At 43.6% G+C, this 23,635-nt stretch overlaps 1 protein-coding gene across 1 annotated transcript in view; it reads right to left on the bottom strand.

Annotated features, from left to right (window-relative positions):
• Positions 1–388: 388 nt before the first annotated feature.
• The window catches only part of LOC149213830 (uncharacterized), a 100,993-nt gene continuing 77,746 nt past the window's right edge, over positions 389–23,635 (bottom strand). The window contains exons 5-8 of the mRNA XM_089389173.1: positions 23,456–23,531; positions 23,280–23,343; positions 22,952–23,084; positions 389–520 (exon numbers count right to left, since the gene is read on the bottom strand). Coding sequence (XP_089245299.1) covers positions 389–520; positions 22,952–23,084; positions 23,280–23,343; positions 23,456–23,531 — 405 coding nt within the window. The remainder of the gene's footprint in view (positions 521–22,951; positions 23,085–23,279; positions 23,344–23,455; positions 23,532–23,635) is intronic.

Below are 23,635 nucleotides of genomic sequence, written 5' to 3'. Positions count from 1 at the left end.
GGGTACAAAGGGAGGTACCTAAGGGAATAATGTAATAATGGGATGGGCCATAGTAATAAATAAGGTGGTTAAACCGTATCATGTAAGGGACCACAAGTAGTTAGTAATAATGTAATGGGCCCATGGTATTAGATAGATGGTATTGAGGGAACCATGGTAATGACCCATGGTATTGTATGTATGAGGCCTATATAGAGGCTAATGACTCCACATTGAGAGGTGTCAAGGAATATTGTATGAACGGGCATATGGCTTGTGGAGTGTTCTCCTTCCTTAAGGAGTGAATGTATGGTGTTGCCCTACCTTAAGGGTTTTGGTATAAATAAAGAAACATTTCTATATATTTAGGTCTTAAAAAAAAACAATTAGACACACTCTTAAAAAAATATTAGCGAAAATAATAACTCACCACTTTTTGCGTTGGCCTTGCAGTATGGCCAGATTTGTTATCAATTCGGCCAATAATGGGGTTGGTCTGTGGGCTACTCTCCACGCTCTTACATAGAACATATTGCATCGTCTATATATACACAAGAAGTTCAAAATCGATATAAACAAATTGGCTATGGATTTAAAATAAATTAATAAAACAAACTAGCTATGGATTTAAAATAAATTAGTAAAACAAACATTATTTTTTTTCTATGAAGTTCATGGACCCTGGAGATAGCTGATTGCTACATCCACAGAATATTTGTACCAGACCGATCCAACCGAAAGGATCACTTCGTGCCAGTTCAACCACAGAGCCTGACGTCAAGGGTGTCGAGAGAAGAGAGAATTGAACCGATAACCTAAAATGCAAAATCCATATGCACCAGCCATAGCCCAGATCTATACCCACTTCTAAATATGGAACTAAAGGATGGGAACTAATATAAATACCATGCCAGCAAGCGAGACCATGCTAGCAAGTGAGCCTTGACCATATGCCCCCGCTAGCCCATATGCCCCCATTTTCCCAGTAAGAGGGCGATTGGGCGAGAGGGCGATGTCCTGAATATCTTAATTATAAGACATAGGAAGGCAATATTCCATCCATGGTAGGCAACAATATCATACCATCCATGGTAGGCTGGGGAAGGAAGGTAGGCTGGGAAATGCAACAATATCATAATTAGAATACATAGGCAGGCTGGGGAAGTAAAGAACGCGACCTAGTAGCACTAGTAGGGAACAGGCCCTCCTATTATAGGTAAGCTGGGGAAGGCAACATTATGGGAAGGCAACTTCTTGAATATAAAGGTTAGGTAAGGTGTGGGAAAGAGTCGGAAAGAGTAGGAACAAATGGAAGGAACGACACCCCGTGCCTGAAGGTCCTAAATCGGAATGTGACTGTGTGTATGTGTGTGTATGTGTGTATGTGTGATAGTATTTGGGTAAGTAGTCTTTTTTTATGAACGATTGGGAAAGAGTGGGAAAGAGTGGGTAAGAAATAAGGCAAGGTTAGGTAAGGTTAGGTAAGAGCAACTCGATCTACTTTAGCAAATCGATCTACAGGATGGGAACTAACTGCACCGCACATTACCGCACATGACCTTCTCCCATATGTATCTACCAGGATGGCCCACTTTATCTACTCTACTGGCATGTCTCTACCGCCTACTGGCAGGTCTCTACCGGCTTTATGGGCCCACCTCTTCCACCCATCTATCTCTTCCACCTGAAAGTCAGGGAGACAGAAAGACAAATCCTTCCTTCCCACTTCATTGGTTAGCAAGCCAACAAGATAAGATAAGCAATCCACGTATTTCTGCCGAAGGTCCTGAACCGGAATGCGACAGACTTCTAAGCCATCCAATGCAGAGTGTCCTCCCAATTCATAGCAACAGATGGGATGTTGCATTTTCCACACAAAGAGATCCAGATAGAGGAGGAGAAGAAATAGGAAAAGAAGAGATGGTTAAGATATTCCTCTTCCTTCCCACACAGAATACAAGTAAAATCTACAGAAATACCATGTTTGCTAAGCACATCCTTGGTAGGGAGCCTCCCCAAGGTGGCCAACCAGAGGATAAAAGCGTGACGAGGGATAGCTTTCCTGTGCCAAACAAGCTTATGCCAGAAAACAGAAGCAGCCCGGGGGCAGAGACTATCCCAAGCAGATTTGATGGAAAAGGAGCCAAAGGGAGACCCCTTCCAAACAAAAGTGTCAGGAGAATTCCCATTGCCCGCTACCTTAACTATTCTGCCATGAGCAAGCGGTCTGAGCTTCAACACCTAGAAGTCCCTACCTTTGATAAGGTAGACTCTAACCCAATTAGACCATATCGAATGGTCCTTGTCCAAGCAGATATGCCAAAGATGCTTGAGCATAGCTACTCTCTTCCAAAGATCCACTCGCTTTAAAGTCAAACCTCCTTCCTTCTTTGGTCTACAGATTACATCCCAAGTGTTGTGGGGAAAAGTATCCGATGCGGATGACCCTATCCCTACTCTAAAGGTGACAGTCTTTAGCAACAACCGAAAGTAAAGCTTTGATATTTTCCTTTATGAAAGTACAGAGAGAAGGAAGAAAAGATTAACCAACCTGGTGTCTTTCGCTTAGTCGATCCTTGTCCTCTCTCTTTGTCTCTTGTTCCCAGCTCCTTGCTCTCTTTGCCGGTCCAGCTACACACAGATCCTGCACAAAACAAGAGAGGAAACTACAAGATACATGTACTTCATAACTGATGCATGGATTAGAGTGAATCAAATATACATGTAAATACAATCCATCAATGTAATACAAGTATATAGGATAACATGCAAAACTTTATTGATAGAAGTAACAGGGTTCTGAGAAGGTTACAACCAATGATGGCTCCAATCCAGCAGCACCTCCCCAGCAGCAAGAACTCTCCTCTTCACCTCTAGTAAAACAATCATCCAATAGCTCTACCTGTAATCCAACAGCACCTCCTTGCTTTACACAAAATTCCAGCCTCCTTAGACCTCATAGAAGAGCTCTATATATAGGAGAGAAGAAGAGAGGATGAGTCAGCTTGAGACTGACATGAAGCTGCCTTGTGTCCTCTCCCTCTTCAGTTAATCTTCAGTTCTTGAGTCCACTTGGAGATCCTTGCTTACACATGGTGATCAAGTACCTCTTACTCATCACAGGGCGAATCTCATGAACCAAGTGTCAGTTTGGAGGCTTCCTGGGCAGTTGACACCTTGCAGGATGACTGTGCCACTTGGCCAATCTCGCCCAGCGCAGGTAGCCTTCATTAATCTTGACTTCCAGCGCAGGTACAAAGAGGGACAGTTGCATTCCAGCGCAGAAGCTCAGTGGAGCAGCTGACATGATCCAAAATAAGCCTGTTTTGAAGTGTTTTCAGGTGGAGAACTGATTGGAAGTGCTGTTGTTTGATGACCTTGTTCTTTTAGGGGTAAGAACAACATGTTTAGGGACTGAGGATCCCTGTAATTATTGACATTTCATGCTCCATGTCGCGAGGCACAAAAATGTCTATAACAGTTGCCCCCTAAAGTATGAGGCCGTTTATCGGGTGAAATGCTTTATCTAGAGGGTCCGAAGTTCGTTCTAGTGCTGAGGAGGAGCCCTGTAATACAATACAATACAATACATTATTTTTCATTCTATTTTCATGATCTAGCTGAGGCGGGCCTTCCCATGCTCAGCTTTTATAAATACATTTTGGTACATATGACAGACGATCGTCTGAAGGGAGACTGATAATTTTCTGCTGAAATTACCATCCTTTGAAAAGGATGATCATCTGCTGCAATGATGTACATGGCAAATGCTTTTATATTTCCTGAATATATATCGCAGCCCGGATGGATGGAACTAGATCTGGGGTCTTCAAACTCGTTCGATCTTCACTCTAAGTACAAGTCGATCCATGTGAGAATTGCGCTGAAGTCGAACATGGAAAGACATCGCTTGATTACCAGTCAATAATGAAAACCGTTAACAAGCGCGAGAGGAATCACCAATAATGACGATGACCCTCAAGGTACTGCAGTACAATTCACGTGGCGTGAATAAAGGACTTGGCGTCGAACGCCACGCAAAATCTTCTGGTCGAAGGTCATTGATGTATACCTGTCGCCGGAAGTGAGAAACTTGCCATTGAGGCATGCAAGCTTCAAAGTACTGATGGGGGTGTTCCTAGACCAACTTCTTGGATAATGAGCTGAAGTCGACAAGAAGCGATCCGTCAAAGGAGGGCCTTAATGAATCCCACATCAATGACACGGAACGGAGCTAATGATTTTAGTGGAGGTGAAAACAAACTGTGACATATGATTCGGGGTGGCGATCATGAATGGATGAAGGATAATGTATGGCAGTGGATGGGACACGGTTGACACTTTCAGAATGACCCCTCTTGAACATATAACGACACTGATGTGATGGATCGGTAGCATTACCCCAAATGTGGATGGTTTGGCGAGGACCATGGCGATGAGACCGGTGAATGAAACAACCCAACCCGATATGGTACGGAGGAAAAGTGTCATGTTCAAGAGTGACTTGCTACCATTAAACTTTGAATGTTCTCCCAATTTTTCCCCAGTCATTTCTGACCAGTACCTCTTTATTTTTGTCAAGCTTGAGGAGGATAACATATGCTTGTTCTATAACCTGCCCTTCGGGCAAGCCCATCGCTATGATTTATCGAGCCTAGCGATAGGGAAACTCGTTCTCGTCTAAAGACAAGTTTGTCGCTATTTAATCATTTTAACGAGTCTAACGACAAAGAAAACTCGGTCCTTTTCATTTTTAGAGAGTCTAAAAAGGTACGGAAAGTCAACTCCATAATTCCTTTTTCGTCAGCAAATCCCTTAAGTCCGAAAAAGTATAAAACAATACAGAAGGGATGAGTTTTCGATTGCTTTAACGAGCCGAACAAAACAAGCGCTCGATCTTTTTGTGCAATAATCCCTCAGGTCCAAAAAGATTAAAATCTAGAGGAGGGATAGCTCTTCCGGTCGTTTAACGAGCTGGAAGGCCAAAACTCGGCAAACTTTTCATATTTTACGAGTCAGTGAAAAGAGCTCAAAGAAGACTCGTCTTTTGAGGAACGAGTGATAAACAGGGATAGCAGCAGATTCCAGGTACAGGTTGGAATTTTCCAATCACGGTAGTGTTACAAGGATGGCTAGGTGGAATCACTCTTCGCAGCTGTTCCTCAAAATAGGTAAACAATCAAGTGGATGTGAATGATCGGCCAAATGAAAAGTGGAGGTGATGGAGTAAACACGACCAAGGCTTTTATGGCTGATGAATCTTCGGTCTCAAATGGCTATTTACCGGTTCATTTTTTCTGGATGAGCTTGAACTCTGGGAGAAGCTTGCTCACAGGTGTATTTATTTTTTAACGAGCATGAACTCTTGCTAAAACTGCTCGGTTTTGCATGCCCCCAGCATCATAATAACGCATGTCAAAGGAGGGTGCCCCCCAAGCTTCATTGCATTCAACTTGGTGATTGGAATGAAGGTTTACCTTTGAATTTTGAAAAGGGGATTTATTTCATTTTTTAAAGAGGTTGAGAAGAATAAAAAAAACTATCCTCATGACTCCTTGTTTCATTTTTTAACGAGGTTGACTTGAGAAAGGAACTATCCTCGATTCTTCATTTTTTAACGAGGTTGACCTGAGATACGAACTATCCTCGGAGCCGACAAAATATCTAGGAATCTTCTGAATCCAACCAGAAGATTGGATTAGATTTCATTTTGTAGGTTTCCATTGTGGCCACTTCCGCCAGATTACTTGGAGGCGGTAGGGCGAAAGTACCCATTAAGGCAGGGTCTTTTAGGAAACCTACTCCGATATTTTGGAAAAAATGATTCCTTGTATGGATCATTGGAATGCTTCCTGTAACTTGTGAACTGTTGGGGAGAAAAGTTTGTTGGTCGACGATTGTAATTCCTTCTTGGGAGGGAAATGCAATCCTCCTGAAATAGGTCGACACAACCGCGGCCATGGCATAGATCCAGGGCCTTCCTAGTAGGATGTTGTAATCGAGGTTTCCATCAATTACTTCAACATCAATTCCTACTATTTTGCCCCCCAGTTCAACTTGCAAGTTACTTAAAATCCCGTATGGAGTGTATGATCGTCCATCAAATGCTTTTAACGTCGTTGACGATTTCGACAAGGGTGGTGAGCCTAACTCTTTCCAGCAACTCATCGACATAAGACATGTAGATGCCCCCTCATCAATAATTGTTCGATGAACAGTTTTGTTGAGGGCTTTCACTTGAATAAGGAAAGCTAGTTGAGCTGGTAACTGAGGGTCATATCCTTTATGATCAAAGGCCACAAGATTGGAATCCATTGGGCCAATCCCACCTATTGCCGATAATAAAGCTTGCTCTTGGGAGGGGCAATTTTGTGGTACTTCAAGAGTCGACATAGTGGACGGTGATTGGGCCAGGTCCTTTACTATATTATAATTCTGTGCTCCTTTGGCACGAGGATTAAATGTCGATTTGTGTACTACTCCCTTTGGTGACTTTATCATTGGTTCAGGAATGATGGGTGGCACATCTTCTGTCAAAGTTGTTGTTGAACTACTAGGTCGTTCATTAACTTTGTTGTTTGACAGCTTTGGATTTCCGTAATCTTTATTCCTTGTCAAAGCATTATTCTGTTGCTTTGAGGTAGACAACATAAGCACTTGGGATCCGGAAGCATTTTGATTAGCAACCAGATTTTGACTTGGATTAGGAAACGGATCAGTCAATACTGCTGGGGTTTTTGAACTCTTGAAGAGTATCTTAACTTCAGCTATATGTGGACAATCTTTCGTCCAATGATCCTCATCGCATATATGACACCCTGTCGGGGGTCTCCCTTTCCATTTCTTTATCTTCTTGCCCCCTGGTTGCTTTAGTTGTTTGCCCTTGTCGGTCGACATGGCATTTACTTCTGAGGCAAGAAGTCGCTCATTTGCATTTTGACTAGAAATTTTGCGTTTGCCAGTCACGCCATTACTGGTGTGAGAGTTAGTATTCGATCCAGGAGGGGGAGGAATTGAAAATTCAGGTTTAGGGGCGTCAGGTATTTTATCGTAGAGCGTGCCCGACTGAGTATATACTAAGTCTAAATATTGAGACGAGCAATGACTTGCTCCTCTGTTACGACTCCTCCCTTGGCCACATCTTCCGTTATAGCTGGAAGTAACGACTTTATAAACCATTCAGCTAACAGCTGATCGGGAACGTAAGTTTTCACCATCCTACGACGACGTCGCCACTCATGTATATGATCAGATATGTGAGTGGCCGTTGTCTATTTAAAGTTGGTGAGAAGTTCTGTCCCTGTTTCATACCTTATCGGTAATTGAAAATGGGTTAAGAAAGTCGTGGCTAAGGAGCTGAAATTGTCGAAAGAGGCTCTTGGCAATTCAATGTACCATTTAGCCGCTGGACCTGTCAATGTCCTCTGGAAGAGGCGAAGTCTTATCGAATCATCATTCAGGGTGTTTGATGAACACCATAGATGGAATGTCATCACATGATTCGACGGATCTTCACCCGGATTTCCATTAAATTTAGGAATATCGGACGGAAGTTTATGTGGAATCGCTGGCCACCAAGGGGCATAAGCAATTGGATCATTCGTCAGCCGGTTTAGATCTGGTAGTTCTAGAGTTGCTACAAAGGGCAACTGTTGGTTCAGGTTAGGCGAAGCATATCCAGGATAAGATGGTATCGCCTGAGCAATGGGTCTTTGCAGACCAGCATTATGCTGACAACTTAGACAAGGTTGATGGGCGTAACCATTATAGTATGGTTGCCCATTACTTACAAAGACTTGTTGCTCAGGTCCTTGATATGATTGCTGGAAAGGCGGTTGTTGAGATTGAAGCAGCTCTGGTTGTTGGACCATTTGTTGTTGACCAATACTGGATGATTGACCAGGATGAGGAGTCACAGTACTCGTTTGGGCCTGAGTCGCTCCAGATAAGGAGGCACTACCCTGAGATTGTGATTGAGTCGCTGAGCCAAGAGGTTGTTATATTACAACAGGTAACGCTTGTACTTGCGACACATTCGCCATAGTAGGTGTGGTGGTAATATTCGACACAGGGTGGACTGGTTGCATAGAATATACAACTCCTGGTTGTTGAGGCAGTATTGGTACCCAACTGTTGGATGTAATTCCAGTTTGACCTGAACTTTGTTGTGAACTCATGGATGGGCATCCTCCCGGAGGAGGTAATGAAAAGGCATACTGCCCCCCATATGGTATCAATCCGGAACTCAAGGGGATCGATTGCCCAGGTTGACCCCTAAATGGATCAATTTGGCGAGTTTCAACATAAGAAATACCAGATGATAATCCGGACGAAGAAATAGGAACTAACCATGTCATCGTCCCTGATGGGACTCCGGCTTGTTGTTGACAACTTGCCGAGACAGATGGTATACCAGCGAACATCGTTGGAGTAGCAGTAGGAGCCTCTGCTGCTGTTGTGTCGGACGACACAGTCCTAGATGTCGACGGTTGTTCAGACATATCTAGTCTATCCAAAAGATTTCTTAGCGATTTTACAGGAACTTCCACTTGTGGTGGACTAACTTCGAAGATCAACGAGGGAAGGGTGATGATTATTCCGCTTAAAATAAATTTTATAACGACGCTTTAGACATAACTTGCTTTTTCATGTTTTAAGAGTCGAGAAAAAGCTAAAGATGACTCTAGTCGCCTTTGATGTATTAACGAGCCCGAAGTGACAAATGCTCGGTTGGACTTTTTCAGTTATAGAGTTTGAAAAAGGCCAAAAGAAACTGCTCTGGAGATCTAGGCAGAGGGTGTGCCAAACCTTTCGCGAAACCACAGAATACGTTTTACGGTACGGGTGGTCGATCTTCGTGAATGCTGTGTTCACTGCATCGCGATCAGTAGGGCGGTCGACACGGCTTCCTAAGGATAAAGGATAAAAGCCTATAGGGGTCTCCCAATATACGCGACGGTACGCGGGAGCACAAGTCCGTATTAGTGCCACCGACTCTCAGGAGGAATCACCCACCTTCGTAGAGATCGACAGTCACTATGTTTAACGACGCCGGAACACGTCTCTACCTAGACCTCTAGATGTTTGCGTTATGTTACAAAGCGTTGTTATGTAAATTGGGTTTATTTTAATGTTGATCTTGTTTAACAGTTTGTCTTTCAGGATCACCACGAGATGTATTGGTACAAATTTCCTAGATGCAGCTAAAATGATAAGCAAGCTTTTACAATCTTTTTAGCTTTGAAAATCCTAGTTACTGAGGGGAGAGAAAAACAATATCTTTCCACACAGAGCACAAAGCACAAACTAATGCACTTTCTCCTAGATCAGACACGCAAACTTATCAAAAATGCAAATGCAAGATGCATGTATTTCTTTTCTTTTCCTTTAATGTTGATGTAGACAAAAGGAAATCGTTGTATAATTTTCGAATTCAATTTGAAGCGTAAACAAACAAGTTTCGTCTAAAATGAAAAGACACCTTACAAGTACTTATTTCAACACTAAAAATATATGAATTCAAACCATAATATGAAAAACAAAAAACTCAAACAGCCATGAACAGTAATAAAACTAGCTCATAAGATCACAAAGACACCTTTACAGTTCAGGATCTAAGAGGCCACAGCTATACTGGTTCGCTTTTCACAATGGGAAACCATAATTGAAACAAGAAATATTGAAAGAACATTCACAGTTTCATCACACAACTGAGGCGGAATAATGTCAAGGAGAAGTGGCTTACAGCAAGTACAATGACCAGCAAGCAATCAGCAAAAATCAGTGAAAACAGGGCCAAGACACAGAGGGAAAGCTGAGCAAGACAATGGCTAACTGGACCAGCGCAGGTTCTAGTCTGCCAGTTTGACTCTCAGCGCAGTTCCCGAAGGGAGCACCTGCGCTGTAATGCAGACTGCCTGTGGACAGCCTGCACTGACTCACGAGAGTTTCGTCTACAAAGTTTTCCGGGTCATAAAAAGCTCAAAAATGCACTGTTTTTGATGAAATAAAAAGCTATAGGTCAAGTACAGGCTAAGGGATGATCAAGAGGATGAAAAGCTATCACAAAGAGTAAAGAATCTTTTGTAGATAAGCTCTTCAAATCTTGAATTTGCTCAGCAAATGAGCAAGAGTCGCAGTCCCTCTACTTCGCTTTTGATATAGTCAAAAGCTTTTCGATTTGGTACTCTTTTCTTCAAGAAATGAATAGCAAAATACTACAAACACCAACAAGATACTAGGCTCCCCAGTGGAGTCGCCAGTTTGTTGTGGGGAAAAGTATCCGATGCGGATGACCCTATCCCTACTCTAAAGGTGACAGTCTTTAGCAACAACCGAAAGTAAAGCTTTGATATTTTCCTTTATGAAAGTACAGAGAGAAGGAAGAAAAGATTAACCAACCTGGTGTCTTTCGCTTAGTCGATCCTTGTCCTCTCTCTTTGTCTCTTGTTCCCAGCTCCTTGCTCTCTTTGCCGGTCCAGCTACACACAGATCCTGCACAAAACAAGAGAGGAAACTACAAGATACATGTACTTCATAACTGATGCATGGATTAGAGTGAATCAAATATACATGTAAATACAATCCATCAATGTAATACAAGTATATAGGAGAACATGCAAAACTTTATTGATAGAAGTAACAGGGTTCTGAGAAGGTTACAACCAATGATGGCTCCAATCCAGCAGCACCTCCCCAGCAGCAAGAACTCTCCTCTTCACCTCTAGTAAAACAATCATCCAATAGCTCTACCTGTAATCCAACAGCACCTCCTTGCTTTACACAAAATTCCAGCCTCCTTAGACCTCATAGAAGAGCTCTATATATAGGAGAGAAGAAGAGAGGATGAGTCAGCTTGAGACTGACATGAAGCTGCCTTGTGTCCTCTCCCTCTTCAGTTAATCTTCAGTTCTTGAGTCCACTTGGAGATCCTTGCTTACACATGGTGATCAAGTACCTCTTACTCATCACAGGGCGAATCTCATGAACCAAGTGTCAGTTTGGAGGCTTCCTGGGCAGTTGACACCTTGCAGGATGACTGTGCCACTTGGCCAATCTCGCCCAGCGCAGGTAGCCTTCATTAATCTTGACTTCCAGCGTAGGTACAAAGAGGGACAGTTGCATTCCAGCGCAGAAGCTCAGTGGAGCAGCTGACATGATCCAAAATAAGCCTGTTTTGAAGTGTTTTCAGGTGGAGAACTGATTGGAAGTGCTGTTGTTTGATGACCTTGTTCTTTTAGGGGTAAGAACAACATGTTTAGGGACTGAGGATCCCTGTAATTATTGACATTTCATGCTCCATGTCGCGAGGCACAAAAATGTCTATAACACCAAGCCACCTTAGCCCCAGAGCTTTTGAGCTCCGATCCCTTCCATAAAATAAAAAGGATCTGAGAATCTGTTCCACTTGATTTCTCGCTTGACTTGAGGATTGCTGGTGAAACTCGGCTTCCTAGCTATCGGAAAGAGAACGACGAGTTTACTACGCAAGCAGCGCCAGCAACGAAAGCACTAGGGTCGGAGGCAAGGTTAGCACCTATTGTGGTTGAACCTGTTGAAGCACTCGTTGATCTACCAGTGGCAGACCATATATCTCTCCAATAGACAAAAAGGTACAAAAGAGGGGCGAACTCTTTGGGGATTAGCTCCTTAAGTAAGGGATAGGGGTACACGGAGTTTTTAAGCCCCGCAATGTATGTTAGGAGGGTTGGACTTTTGGGGTTGTAGAAGCGTGGATCCCGTGTTTCGCAAACAATTATGCTCTCGAGCCCCCAACGAAAGCTTAGATTGGTCTGGAGCAACCCACGGGGAGAAACAAAGGTGCACAATGGAAGTACGATAAAGACGTATAGGGGTTTCCTATTAACCACGGAGCGGGAGATTGAGCGCAGTACGGAAGCCATCATGGGGACATAAATTCTCTAATTGTTCCCACCAAGTGGGTGATACCGAAAAATGGATAGAAAAGAGGTAAAAGTCTATTCGTCCGATCCTTTCTCATTCATTTCTCATTCAGAGTTCAAGCAGGCTTCCAATCAAGATCTATATATTATATATGTAAGTATGCTTTAGCCTTGTATGGGCTCTACATTTATTGGATCTGGCATGAAATGGAGGTTACGGTTCGAATAACCGACTTATTCGATGTTTAAGCCATTGAGACTCCCAATCATCGTGGTAAATTAAGTAATGATCTTTCGAGCTAGGAGAAGTAAGTTAGAACCTAACCTTCGACAATGCATATATTATATATGTAATTATGCATTTCTTCCAGTCATGACTCGATATATGTTATATATGTAATGACTTCCTTGACCACTTCTGACCCACGAATGATAGATTGGGCCCTCTCCTTATAGTCGAGAGTTCGGCAAGCTCACCCTCACCCATATGATGGATGAGCGATAAATCCCTCACCATATGAATAGTGAGTGACTCCATCCCTCTATTTTGGGAAAATAGAGCGATAAATCCCTCACCCATATGATGGATGAGCAATAAATCCCTCACCATATGAATAGTGAGTGACTTCGTCCCTCTATTTTGGGAAAATAGAGCGATAAATCCCTCACCCATATGATGAGTGAGCGTTAAAACCCTCACCATATGAATAGTGAGTGACTCTGTCCCTCTATTTTGGGAAAATAGAGCGATAAATCCCTCACCCATATGATGAGTGAGCATTAAAACCCTCACCATATGAATAGTGAGTGACTCCGTCCCTGATTTTTCATTTTTCCAGTTGAATTGACAGGTTTCATTGCTTAGAGCCAGTAGTTGTCGTTGCCAGGAGGTCGATCATTGTGACAAGGTCAGTCGATAGCCGATCACGTAGCACAGTTGTCATAGCTGAGAGCCGAGCATAGCCAGTTGTAATTGCCAGTAGTCATATACAGTCGTAGCAGGAGCCAGTCATAGTCAATAGTCACGCATAGTCAGTTATAGCCATATAGACCTACCCGGGAGAGAAGTAGCCCATCAAAACATACCCGAAAAATATGTCCCCATCACTGGCCAAGAGAGAAGGCCCCCCTTCATAAGCAAGAGAGAAGGCCCACATCACTAGCCAAAAGGATACGTCCCCCACCATCATATGAGAGACCCATTCACCGTACCCCGTGAAACATACCCCATTCAAACACCTTACCTGAGAGGAGTATAAGAGAGGTCCCCTATCGAGCCACCGAATGAAAGAAAGAAAGAAGCACCATATCATTATCGCCGATACTTCCCACCTCAATCGCGTGATCCAAGCTGATCCTTTGCATGTACTAGGAGACACCATTAGGACCCATGTGGCAGGCTACCAATTTGACTACATCCCACATCCTGTACTCAAAATGTATTATATAATAGGATCTGTCACTCATTCTCCCAGAGCTCCTTATAGATACTTTGATAATACCAAGAACGACCAATACTACGATGAGCCTATGAAGAGTAGGATATAGATGTCTAGCCAACCTAAAGGATACATGAACAAGCCATCGATAGCTACACAAGTGCTGACACGAGCAGACCATTTGAATCTATATACGTCGTTCTAGCCATCCATCTTGACTGATCCCGAGCATCGTATCCAATAGGACCAACCAATAGTTGAGCTAACAAATGGATCAGTATGCGCCCAAGTAGCTTACTAATGTCAAGATCAAAATTCTAAGGATGCTACAGCAGGCTCGACTGTTAAGGAGAGGACCGGAGGGACGGAGTCACTCACTATTCCGATGGTGAGGGGCTCGACCATAAGGGAGAGGAACTTTTGTTACTCGACCCCCGCTCCCCCACCAAATAAGTAAATTGAACCGGCAGCTAGTTACTTATTTGAGAGGGGCACCCAATAAGTAAAATGAAAGCGAACTATCGACCACTATTTACCCACCCACCCCAATCCCCAGGGACGGAGTCACTCACTATTCATATGGTGAGGGGCTCGACTGATAAGGAGAGGAGTTACTGGTCATTATTCGGGTCAGCCATCCTTGTAGAAACTATTGTTTATGCCTTGGGAGCGGCTATGACCTCTGCGGAACCTGATATATTTATGATGCACCATCATTTGATCCCTAGGTGAGAAGGCAGGGATCAGATCGAAGCATGGGAACTTGAGTGGGAAATTGACTAAAGATAGGTCAACTTACTGTGGGAAGATGTTCATCGGTTAGATAAGAGCTAGGATGCTCCCTTCTCTACTGCTACCTTAGTGAACCAAGAGGAGCACCGACCATATACTTATTCTTTATAGAGATCTCGAACTGCGGCTATAGAGACTAATGACACTGCTCTTGGAACTTGGTAACCTGCTTTTAGCTATCAATCTGTAACCCCCTCTCTATCTTTCTCTGCGACCCGGATACGCTGCTTCTTCAATGAGTTGGCTATCAGTGGAACCATATATCCATATATAACATACCCATATATCAAGCTAGTTGGTCCCTATCGCTTCATCATCCTCCTATTGCAAATGGTGGAACAGCAAGATCTCGATCTCGAACTGGAAGGTATGCGTAGCAAGGTGACTATGAATCTGGTTCCTCGACCGGTGCCTCCATCATTGCCCACGCCTTTGCTCATCATGTTGGTGTTTAGAGGTCAGGTTACGGGTCAACTCCAACTCCTACCGTATTCCCCATCGCTGGTTACTACTTGGATGCTTACTTTGGTACTGGTGCATCTAAATCTCCATATGGATCTGCTACTACTTGTTCAAGAGATGATGATAGCTATGTGGCTCTCAAACCACCGAATACAAGGGTGCCTTTGCCGTTGCTTATGCTACAGACTTAGCCTTTCCCGTCTCTGCTGCGAGATCTACTATAGGTTCAGGATCTGTCTTTTCTTATGGTACTGGATCTAGGTCAACTGAGTCAAGTTCATCAACAACCAGATCTCGATATCGATCTAGAATAGGAAGGGACATGCTAGAGGTAGCCTTGACACTTGATATTGACTTATGAATCAACAAGTGCTGGCTTTGGATCGAAATATGGATATGACACTCTAAGAAATGGGTCTGGTTCGGATGCTGTAACTATAAACTGGCAAACAAGCTAGCTCCTCAGCTGGGACTGGTTCAATGCCTATCCCTCAACTATGACAAAGCCGGGTTGTTGTGGTTCAGGTACCATATCCCTATCTCCAGTAGGAACTCAAGGTTGTATTAGCACAAGATGCCCTATTTTCCGGGTTCAACAAAGAAGGGGTGAGATGCTGTGGTTTCAGCTGTTTATCCGCTTGACGCAGTTGCTTGCCTTTACCCAGTCTGATCAGTTTCATACTAGTAAGCAAAGGCAGGAATCCAACCTATAGATGAAGAGCCTGTTCTCGGTATTAAGATTATGACGCCAGGTAAAGGAATGACTAACTAGTAGTTGATCCAGTACTAGGAGCTTATCTAGCATAGTCAATATTGGATATAACATAATAGTAAATAGCATAGATATAAAGAGATACATAAACAAACATCAAGGGAAAGAACAAGATATAACCAAGGTTTTAGAGCCAGCTAAGATAGCCATACATAGAGTGAGTGTGGTGGGGTTTTGAGTTTCTCCCTCAGCTTAGGTTATGGGGTTGAGTAAAGCTAGGTGTTGAGGAGCAAGCAATAGAGATAAAGGGAAGAGACAGAGATACAAAGTATTAGTTTTCATTCCTCTCCCCTGGTCGCTCCTTCCGGCCAGCAGCCATCAGCCGGATCTAGCATCAGGTCTAGCCATTGTCTCGGCACACGTTCTCTTATCGCCTAACTGTTTCTGCCAGCCCTCGTGCCAAGCTTCTTTCTTTCTTCGTCGGGCGGGTTCCTTCTTTCATCAAGCCCACCTAGCCAGCAAGCAATAGAAGCTAACCAACCAGCAAGCTAACCAGCTCCTAAGCTCCCCAGCTCCCCATCCAGCCCGCTCACAAGCCGGCTCCTAAGCTCCCCAGTCAGCCAGGGTCCTTCCAATCAATCCAATCAATGCCAATCGTGGCTCTTGTCGATATCAGCGTCCACGGTCTAAGTGGTTCGATCGGTGGTTCGGTTGGCTCTGAATCCTAATCCTCCAGCTCCTCCTTTATTTATTCCCTTCCCGGTCAAGTATAAAGCAAGCAAGAAATCTTTCGCCCTTTCTTTATTCTTTAAGCGAGCAAGCATTGCGTACTGGGCGGGTACCTACCTATCTACCTATCTTACGCGTACTAGGACTGTCGAGTTAGCTCTAGGCTTGCTTAAGCAGGCGGCAATAGAGAGGGCAGGTAGGTGAGACTGTGTTCTTCCTATTGGTTTTCACATCCCTCACCATATGAATAGTGAGTGACTCCGTCCCTAGGTTTTGTTTTATATCGTAAGTAAGCAAGAGACCTACCTTTTTGGCAAGCAGCAGGTTGGATCAGCAGGCTTAGTGGTGTGATTCAAAGTGTTATCGATCATAGTGCTGTACCTGTCATGCCCATCACCTTTAGAGAGATCTCTTTTTACTAGATTGGCTTCAACCTTGTAGGCTTGTTGATTCATCCTAGGGAATCTTCATTGGCTTAGTCCCACTCATACCTTGGAGGTTGAAACCCTACAAACTATAGGCAGGTTCCATAATATCTAGGGAAAGGTAGTTCTAATCACCCGTGAGATAACTAGGGTCTCTCTACTCTACATTATCATTTATGTATCTTTACAGTAGTAGATCTACTGTTGATTGATTATATATAGTAGATCTATTTTAGATTGTAGGATCGGGTGAAGCCTTGTCTTGCAGGAAATTGGAACTGGTGTAGGATCCTCTCGGACATGGATCACTCTTGGAAGGCCAGTCTCTGTATAACCAGGAAGGCAGTCAGACGCAGGCAAGCAAGCAAGCAAGAGAGGACCCCGCTTTCAAGTGCCAGTGCCTAACCCCTCCCCTTGGGGAGTGTGAGAGGGGGGGGCGAGGGGGGACCCCCGAACAGTGTTGTCTTTGGCGTAACCAGAAGCGAGACTGCGGACGGAATGCAGGGGCGTATCATCCATCAAGCGATAGCGATCCAACCAACCTCATGGGGAGATGCTTCTATCCAGTTAAAAGAGGGGTAATCGCAAGGGGAACGATTAAGTAGCGATAACAATCAAGCAAGCAGTATGATAAAACCACAAGCTCAAGGGGTCCAGCGGTTAGTTCGCTCGCTCTAATGACCCAACCAGAAGCGATCTTTCTTTCACTGGCTCTCATTCATTCCCAACCAAGTCGTAGTGGTGGTTCTTTCTTCCTGTTAGACCTATATTAAGTGGGCATCGCTATGCCCCGATCCAGCCAAGAGCCCATATCAATTGTAAAGAGAAAGAGGAACTTAGCTGAGCGAAAGTGAAGAACTAATTCTAGCTAGAAGTTCTCTTTTTTCTAACTGATATTTCATCTTTGGATAGACATTCTCCCTCCCGTAGTACTTGTTGATTGGACTAGGACTCAGGGCATGACTACAGTGGAACTGATAACGAATTTGATTGAGGATAACTTTCTGAGAGAAAGCGCTATCTCTATAAAAATTGATTATACCTAACCTCGAATCTCACGGCATGTATGTACCACCACGAATGAAGGACGCTAAAGCACCAGTTTTCCATATAGAGCAGTTCCCGAATCACCCAGTTCTAGACTGCCCGAAGTTACTGCTTTATTAACAACTGCCCATGGGTCTCTATTCTACCCGTTCGAATCACAACTGGTTAATTCTGATGCTGCTTTTCGCCTTACGTGCAGCGTTCAATCTACAGTTTTCATCACACCCAGTTCTTACCAATAGCACTCAGTTCTCGAATCACCTAGTTACCAAATAATAGATGTTCTGACCACGCTATTCAACCAGTTACCAAATAATAGATGTTACCTACTGCTCAAGGGGCTCTATTAGTCCTGGTATCTCCCGTGTCTAATCATCATCGAGATCATTGTATCGAAACCACATTTGTGTAACCAAGCTCATTCAACAGTGCTTTTCTTTCTCCTCTGGTCGCTATTATCTCTATGCTGGCTTTCCCGGTGCGGTCGTTATTATTTCCGGCTGAATGTGGCATGTTGAGGGCAAGGGGAGAAGCATCTGTCCAGTTGAAGCGGGGTAATTGCCAGGGTAAATTGTCTGTAGCGGGGAAACAGGGGGAAAGCTGTTGTAGCTATCCAAGCGAGCAGGGGCACACAGCGGTCATAACACATTGTCGATCGGCATCGTCAATCGGTCGAAATACACATAGGCAGGGGGCAAAGGGAAGCACATGACAGAGGTGGGAAGAAACACATATTGGCTAAAGGGCAGGACAAAGATACATATAGTATAGTGTCTAGTCTCAAATTTCCTTCGTCCAGTTCCAGTGCGGGATTCCTTTTATTGAATGGACCCGGAGCCCGTTTACTCGGAACCACCAATAACGAAGGCAATATATTCTATTATATATAATGCATATCCAGTTCCAGGCAACGGTTCAACACCAAAAGCAGATTCATATCCTCCTGGGCCAGTTATAGTTCGAACTGACCCAGTAGCTAAGGCAGCAGATCTCGTTGTAAAGCTGGTCAGTAGCAAATCCAAATATACAAGGAGGGACAGAAGCAGCAGTTGATCCGGTTGAACCACCAACCTCAGTTTATGGACTAATTGCATAGCCTTTTAAAGATCCGTTAGTGGCTGTACCATTACAAGTTTATCCAGTCCCAGGACCAGAAGCAAAGGTGGAGGTACCCGTAGAAGCGAAGGCATAGGTTGGGACAGAGCAATAAGCATCCCCGCTAGTTCGAAAGCCAGTTATTGATCCAATTTATCCAATTGAAGCACCTGTTTACTTTGAACCAATTGAAGTCGATCCAGCAGTCTCACTCATTGGAGATACAGGCCCATAGCCCGTAGCATACCTTCCTTTTCTATACCCATATCCTGTGTTAGGGGCCTACGGCATCGCAACAGTTTCACCTGTTTAAGAGTATGTTGATCAAGTCAAATAAACAGTTCGAAAGCCAATATCAGTAGATCCCACAGAGGCAGAAAAGGTTGGAGCAAAGATAGCATCCCCCCCATTTCGAGAGGCATAGCCCGTAATTCCAGTCCCTGTTGGAATTTACCCAGCTCCCTTATCCCCTGCCTATAGTTACCAGCTCTTTCGGGCTACACTACTTATTTCCCTAACTGTCGAAAATGTGATGGCACATGCACGTAAGTAACAATCCTGTACCGAATGCGCATCAAAGAGGAAACTCGGAGATAGGACAGGAGGATATCTCCCGGGAGGGTAGCGTTTCTCACCGAGATAAATAGGTGGTATATTGTGACCCGACTGACAGGATACACGACTGATGGAACCTACGACTAGAGAGCCTTGCTTAAATATACGAGGAGTTCCCCTAACGGACCTCCAAACGACCAATAATAACCTCTATAGTCGGAGGGTGGTGGCATCCAGTAGGGAAGGGGCTTCATAGGCACTATCTGGACAGAGAGAAAGGGGGGGATAGTACCCTTAGGCCCATTGTGCGATTCGCCGACATAGGATGTCGATTCGCCGACATAGGATTCCCTTCGGTCAATTTGGCGGTGATAAACTAGATTACAATGAACCAAATCAAGATTAGAGAATTATTAACGAGTCTAGTTTCCATATGAACAACGACAGGAGATCGACCCTAAACCGATCAGTGGAATAAGTGGTGGTGTCGTGGGAAGGTCCAGGGAGGTCCTTCAATTGCCCAGCGAAGTGGCCTGGCTTTTAAGACCTTACTCAGTTAAGACCTTACTAATGCATTGGTCCGGTCTATGCTCACGAATACCAATTGACTTACGGAGCTCACTCACCCTTACTAATCAGTTGTTACCTAGGCATGCAATTTTTAGAATATCTATAGGCTACGCCACAACCAGCAGATTCTATTCTTTTACTTTCCCAAATACTACACACTGCCGAGGAAAGACACACACCACACTGAAACACCGAGAAAAACCATTACCCATACTACGCATCCTATATAATATCCTTCATTCACAACCAGCCACAGGGGAGCGACACTTCTACCACTATTCGAATTCAGAGCTAGTCTCCACTACCTAGATCTGGCGGGGATTACTCCTACCTTACTGAGGAACGGAATACAAAGGTAACCCGTACCATCGAAAGGCATGGGATGGGGTTTTCCCCCTTTTGAGGGAGGCTCTACCCCTCAATGCTCATTTATTACTTCTTTTTCCTCCCACTACTCTTTTATACACACGGAGGAAATACATACCTATACTCCTCTACATTCACGAATACGAATAGAATCACGCGTGCCAAGCAATAGTCATGAGGTACGATTCATTCACCTACTTGAAGCCCTCCCTTCCTCCATCAGCCCAGCCAAACCATTTAGTAGCCTAGGGAAGCGAAGAAGGAAAGGGCATATAAATAGAAAGATATCAAAATATTTCTATTATTTAAGTAGCCGAGGAACCTCTTTCACCTACCTCAAATACTCTACCATCCTACAACTCTAGGGGCCAAGTCCCTTATTCACTCTTGACTTTCGAATTGATATCGAAAATTCTCAAATTATTCCATGCCCCCGGAGGGACAAGCGGCTTCGCACCATCGTTTTCTCATCTCAATGAATCATATAATAAGAAATTAGAAATTAGCCAATAATTCCATTGCCAATTAGTCCGACATTTCACGGCTGGTCAGCCACCTTTCAGCAATCGCCAAGTCAACCTTTAGAAATTTCTAAGTATACCTACTAGGGCTCTAGCCCCAATGATTATTGGCCCTTCACTTTCAGTTGACCATAAACTATTAGCTTGTCAAACTAGTAGCTTACTACCTTGACTCGGTTCCCCCACCAGGCGCAGAAAGCACAGAAAATATACCAGATCCAGCTAACAACTACTTCCATACCAAAGGAACTAATGGAACTGCACTGTGGGCATGTATCTACCATCAAGGGCCCGCCATCAGATATGACAAGGCAGCATTTCACCTCCCTCGAACACCCACATTGGTGAGCCAATCCTAGGTGATCGATTCTCCTCGGCTTCCCCGGTTGACGACGAGACTGTTTACGAGAATCATTGGTTAACAATATGATCTATTGGTAGCTGGGATCCTTGATTGGCTGACCTTCTTCCGCCATCATCCATTGGGAGACGATACCGGGGAGTGATAACAAGATTGTTGCGATGCCACCCAAATCTTGTTACCTTTGTCTACTGCCTGAGATTTGGATACATTAGAAGGAGGTTTTTGTTGTATAGTGTTCACATTATCCTGTGTGTATCACGTTTGTGAGTGAATTCTTGTGGTTTCCCTCTGATGGGCACACCTCCTGAATTAGCTTGCTAGTCGATGTAGTGGTCTAGGTTCAACTCTTATTTCAGTAGGGGGGTCATTTCAATTAGAAAACCAGATCGCAAGAGAGAAGGGAACCTAGATTGCTCCTCGTCTCTTGGGTTCTAAGAGGACCAGTAAAAGGTGAGTTGTGTTTTTTGGGGAATCAAAGTCTCTCAGTGCTACTGTCACTTCACTCCTTAGGAATCTTAGTATCAGGAAATAGAGAGTCATATAATTATTTAAGAGGAAAGATAAGTTAGAGTAGTTTGTAGAAAGTCAAAGAAAGAGGAGGATCTCTTCATTTCATTCATTATATATGTAATTATGCATTCATTCGTTGCTCAATATTCCAAATTTGAAAGCTAGGTTACACATAGGTATATTGAAAGCCCCCTTACAACTAATAGTAAAACCAAACCAACATCTGATTTCAAGGCTAAAGTTTATATACATTTCAGTACTTGACCTAATAAGTGACCAGTCTGTCTCCTTGTCTCCCTATAAGTACTTGATGAACCTAGTTCAGTAGGCAAGCACTCAACCCTTGACTTGAAGGGAGTTGGTTAAGGCTCTCGTAACTGGCTTTGCCCTTTCGGTGAGGCGGGTAAAGCCGCCAAAAGCCATGCATCTAGAGATAAGGACAGGGCAAGTGACAAGGAAAGGATACAGAATATATATCCCTGACAACGACTTATTTATACTACGACTTATACGGGCTCATGATTAATACAATTGACCTTACCATAAGACAGGCTTGATTTAGTGTGAGTGTGAGTGTCTGGTAATATAAGATATAATGGGGAAAAGATCGATACTCTTATGTTCTTCTAGTCATAAGGAAGGATGGCTCACCTGACTTAGGAAGGTGAGGAAAGCTATCCACAATTTGAGATCTTTTCTTCCCTGGGGGTGAAGGATAGGCACCCACCCTACTCCTTTATCTCTGCTAGCTCAGAAGCATTAGAATTGTAGGCCCATTAGGTCCATCCAGAGCAACTGCTAAACATCACCAGGAATTGGATTCTTTCCCTGGGATACTTTATTATGGAAGGCAAGCAGCTCAAGGGAGGACTATTATAGCCTTTGTTTATATCCGGAAGTCAGCTTATGGACAGTCCCTTGACAGAGCATCCATCTACTTGAGCCCGATTAAGTTCCAAAAGACCGCTTAAGTTTAGGCCCTTCGATTCGACTTTAGGACAGCCCACAGAATGAACGAGGAGCTACCCAGGCAGCCGACAGCAACTATACTTGGAGCTACCTGGTTTTACACTCATTTTACTTCAGGTACCCAACTAGATTAGTTTAGGTTGGGGACATATACTACTAATCTAGCTATTGTGCTTGTTGCTTCCTCTGCTTCTGGATCTATTATATAAGATGCTGCCTATGATGCTACTGGTGCTGGATATGCTGCTAGCTGTGCTTATGGGTATCGATCTTGATCTGCTGCTAGATATGCTGCTTATGCAAAAGTACTTTAACCCTTGACGGGGACTTCACCAATTGAAATAACCCTTAGGGCTAATAAAACCACATATCATGTTATGTATATTTCTGAAAATAGGGACACAAAAAGCTGCCATTGGTTTGTGCATCAATAGTTGCCTGTAAGCCTCAACATTCAAATATCAAATATTAGTTGACGCTTAATGCAGGGCCAGAGCCATATGAAGTACTCACTGCTAGGAGTTTCAGAGAGTGGAGTGGCACAACACGGTCGTCATGATCTGCCGTCAATAGCATTATACCAGGATACTGTAAATTCTGTCCGGGCTTGTCCCATGGTGTTTTTACATTATGCAATGGTGAGTATCTGCAGAAATAAAGAATTTGTTATACGAACAGTTGATCATGTCTTTTGGTAAAAAGCACTTTTTGATAGAGTGAATAGAAAAGGAACAAGCAGTTTCTCTTACATTTCAGATTACTAACAGTTTGAATATTATTTAAATTTTAGACAGTCTGTTACTTATTAGATTTAGAGACAAGGCTCCATTTTTCTTCTTACTTAATCAGCCAATGAAATTCTTCTTCCTTATCTGAAGAACCGAAATCACTAGTCCACGCATGGCCTGCAGATTTCAGCACAAGTTCCATCACCAGTTGCCCTGAAGATGCCTACATCTAGAGGTTACCCTAACTAGAGTAGGAGAAGCAGTTGAATAATATCACATTAAAACTTACCAATAGTAAATTTATGAAAACGCAACATGTCCATAACACCCACATGAGCCAGTGTGCAACCAAATAGGTCAGGTCTCTGTTTAAATGCAGAATTAACGTTCGAAACCTCTTATTTCAACGAAAAATGATCTGCTAAATCCTCTCTACATTTCCTTTTGAATATTTTTTAGAAAATCCAAT

This window comes from Pinus tabuliformis, chromosome 1_1 (assembly GCF_031772625.1).
Source record: "Pinus tabuliformis cultivar Carrire ecotype Pingquan chromosome 1_1, CPIR1, whole genome shotgun sequence".
Classification (NCBI taxonomy): Eukaryota; Viridiplantae; Streptophyta; class Pinopsida; order Pinales; family Pinaceae; genus Pinus; species Pinus tabuliformis.
Note: the sequence above shows the minus strand (reverse complement) of the source record. Positions and strands in the feature narration are given on the sequence as shown.